Raw genomic sequence first — 3,531 nt, 5'->3', positions numbered from 1 at the left:
TTAACTAATCATACGGGAATATATATAATCTGTACCTAAATCAAATAATTATACACACCTAAACTTATTGTGATTTATTTTTGCTGAGAAAACGTTAATTATTTGGATACTAATTATATAATTATATAGATTATCAGATATATATTAAATTAACGTTAATAAATATGAAGGATTTAGGGATTTTTAATTGAAAGAAAATTTAAGGGTAAAAATAATTTATAGTCTTCATAATAAAACTGATTGGAAAATACGGACATCAGGAATCATATACTAACTATAAATTACTGAAATATTCACATTAAAACCATAAGGGGTGTTTGAGAGTGTGGGTGTTTGGGGAGTGGGTGTTTGGGGAGAGTGGGGTGTTTGGGAAGAGTGTGTTTGGAGAGTGGGGTGTTTGGGAGAGTGTGGGGGTGTTTGGGAGAATGTGGTGTGGCAGATATGTGGGGTTTCCAGACAGTGTGGGGTGTCTGTATGGTGTGTGTGTGCTCTGGGGAGTGGTGCGTGCTCAGTATGAGTGGAGAGTGTTTGGGGGAGAGTGTGGGGTGTTTCAGAGGTGGAGTTTGTAGAGTGTGGGTGCTCTAGAGTGAAGTGTCAGATATGAGGCCTGAGATGAGAGTGTGCTCTGGGGTGAGCAAGGCGGGGTTTCAGAGATGTGGGGTGCCCAGAGATGTGGGGTGCTGTGATGAGTGTAAGTGCCTAGAGCAAGTGCTCCAGAGAGTGTGGAGTGCAAGGCCCAGAGGTGTGGTGCTCTGGGGATGAGCATGGGGTGCCCAGATGGGTAGGCCTGGGGAGGCAGGTGTGGGTTGCTTACGGCAAGCCACGAGTCAGATCTAGTTGGGGTAGTGGTCAGGGGCAGTGGTCAGGGGGTAGTGTCAGGGGTAGTGGTTGAGGGGTAGTGGCTGGAGGGGTGGCAGGCTGAGGGCAGTGGGTTGAGGGGCAGTGGTTGGGGGCAGTGGCTGTGGGGGCAGTGGCTGAGGGCAGTGGGGCAGTGGTTGTGGGGTAGTGGTCAGGGGCAGTGGTCAGGGGTAGTGGTTTTGGGGGTGGCTGAGGGGTAGTGGTTGAGGGGTAGTGGTTGAGGGGTCAGGGCTGTGAGGTAGTGGTTTTGGGGTAGTGGCTGAGGGCAGTGGCAGTGGTTGTGGGGGGGCAGTGCGGGTTGAGGGTGTGGTTGAGGGGCAGTGGTTGGGGCAGTGGTCAGGAGGCAGTGGTTTGTGGGCAGTGGGCTGAGGGAGAGGGCTGAGGAGTGGCTGAGGGTGAAAGTGGTCAGGCAGTGGCTGTGGGCAGTGGTCAGGAAGGTGGCTGAGGGTAGTGGTCGAGGGGCAGTGGTTGTGGGCAGGTGGGAGGGCAGTGGTCGGGGGGCAGTGGCTGAGGGGCAGTGGTAGGGTAGCTGTGGGCTGTGGGAGGAGTGGTTGTGGGCAGTGGCTGAGGGGCAGTGGTCAGGGGCAGTGGGCTGGGGCAGTGGCTTATGAGGTGAGCGGTGGGGTAGTGGCTGAGGGGCAGTGGCTGAGGGGGAGTGAGTTGCTGTGGGGTAGTGGTTGAGGGGCAGTGGTGTGGCAGTGGCTGAGGGGAGGTAGCAGTGGGGGCAGTGGCTGCGGGGCAGTGGTCAGGGCAGTGGGTTGTGCAGTGGCTGAGGCAGGTAGGCAGTGGTTTAGGTGCAGTGGCTGAGGGCAGTGCTGGGGCAGTGGCTGGGAGGGGAGCAGGCAGTGGGGGTAGGGCAGTGGCTGGGAAGGCTGAGGGGCAGTGGTCAGGGGCAGTGGTCAGGCAGGCCGAGGGGTGTAGTGGCTGAGGGGTAGTGGTGGAGGGCAGTGGCTTGGGAGGGGCAGTGGTTGAGGGGTAGTGGCCGAGGGTAGTGGCTGGGGCAGTGGCTGAGGGGAGTGGTTGTGGGCAGTGGCTGAGGCCAGTGGTAGGGCAGTGGCTGAGGGCAGTGGCTGAGGGCAGTGGCTGAGGGGCAGTGGCTGAGGGCAGTGGGGCCGGAGGGGCAGTGGCTGAGGGCAGGTCAGAGGGCTGGAGGGCAGTGGCTGAGGGGCAGTTTGGGCAGTGGCTCTTGGGGCAGTGGGCAGTGGGGGCAGTGGTCAGGGGTAGTGGCTGGGAGGAAGTGGCTGAGGGGCAGTGGTCAGGCAGGTGGTCAGGAGGCAGTGGTTTGGGGCAGTGGCTGGAGGGGCAGTGGCTGAGGGCAGTGGTTGGAGGGGCAGTGGTCAGGGGCAGTGGTTGTGGGGCAGGGTTGGGGCAGTGGCTGAGTGGCAGTGGCTGAGGGGCAGTGGTCAGGGGCAGTGGCTGGGAGGGTGGCTGGGGGCAGTGGTCGAGGGCAGTGGTTGTGGGCAGTGGCTGAGGGGAGTGGCTGAGGGGAGCTGGTTGGTGGGGCAGTGGCCGAGGGCAGTGGTCAGGGGCAGTGGCTGTGGGGTAGTGGCTGAGGGTGAGTTGTTGTGGGGTAGTGGCTGAGGGGTAGTGGCTGAGGGGAGCTGAGGAGTAGTGGTTGAGGGCAGGGGTGGTCAGGGGTAGTGGCTGAGGGGAGTGGTTGTGGCAGTGGGTGGGCAGTGGCTGTGGGGTGTGGCCAGGGGCAGTGGTTGTGGGGCAGTGGTTGCGTGTGGCCAGGGGTAGTGGTTCAGGTGTAGTGGCTGAGGGGGAGTGGTTGTGGGGCAGTGGCTGAGGGGGAGCTGTTGTAAGTGGTGTGGTCAGGCAGTGGTCAGGCAGTGGCTGAGGGGCAGTGGTTGGGCAGTGGCTGAGGTGCAGTGGCTTGTGGGCAGTGGCTGAGGGGCAGTGGCTGAGGGGCAGGCTGAGGGGCAGTGGCTGGAGGGGCAGTGGCTGGGCAGGGCGAGGGGAGCTGTTGTGGGCAGTGGCCGAGGTCAGTGGTCAGGCAGTGGCTGAGGGGCAGTGGCTGAGGGGCAGGCTGAGGCAGTGGCTGGAGGGCAGTGGCTGAGGGGTAGTGGCTGAGGGGTAGTGGCTGAGGGGCAGTGGCTGAGGGGCAAAGCTGAGGGGCAGTGGGGGCAGTGGCTGAGGGGCAGTGGTTGGGGGCAGTGGTTGAGGGTAGTGGCTGGAGGGGCAGTGGTTGAGGGGTAGTGGCTGAGGGTAGTGGGGGGTAGTGGCTGAGGGCAGTGGCTGGTAGTGGTCAGGGGTAGTGGTCGAGGGCAGTGGCTGAGGGGCAGTGGTCAGGGGCAGTGGTTGGGTGGGTGTGCTGAGGGCAGTGGTTGTGGGCAGTGGCTGAGGGGCAGTGGCTGTGGGGCAGTGGTTCTGGGGCAGGTTGAGGGGCAGTGGCCGGAGGGGCAGGGCTGAGGGGCAGGGGGGTTGTGGGGCAGTGGTTCTGGGGTAGTGGTTCTGGGGTAGTGGTTCTGGGGGGAGTGGTTGAGGGGTAGTGGTTGTAGGGGAGTGGTTGAGGTGAGTGGTTGAGGGTAGTGGTTCTGGGGTAGTGGTTGAGGGGTGCGGTTGAGGGTGGTATGTGGTTGAGGGTAGTGGTTGAGGGTAGTGGTTGAGGTGTAGTGGTTTGTAGAGTAGTGGTTGAGGGTAGTGGTTGAGGGTAGTGGTTGTGGGGGTAGT

The 3,531-nt window shown here is 60.7% G+C and overlaps 1 protein-coding gene across 1 annotated transcript; it reads right to left on the bottom strand.

The window, feature by feature from the left end:
- Positions 1 to 1,287: 1,287 nt before the first annotated feature.
- Positions 1,288 to 2,821, bottom strand: LOC121878802 (vegetative cell wall protein gp1-like; the record flags this gene model as incomplete). The annotated part of the gene is made up of 1 exon (XM_042385224.1): positions 1,288 to 2,821. A coding segment is annotated over one exon (1,534 nt), but the record flags the coding sequence as incomplete, so codon positions are not given.
- Between the last annotated feature and the right edge of the window lie 710 nt (positions 2,822 to 3,531).

This window comes from Homarus americanus, unplaced genomic scaffold (assembly GCF_018991925.1).
Source record: "Homarus americanus isolate GMGI-L3 unplaced genomic scaffold, GMGI_Hamer_2.0 scaffold49139, whole genome shotgun sequence".
Taxonomy (NCBI): Eukaryota; Metazoa; Arthropoda; class Malacostraca; order Decapoda; family Nephropidae; genus Homarus; species Homarus americanus.
Note: the sequence above shows the minus strand (reverse complement) of the source record. Positions and strands in the feature narration are given on the sequence as shown.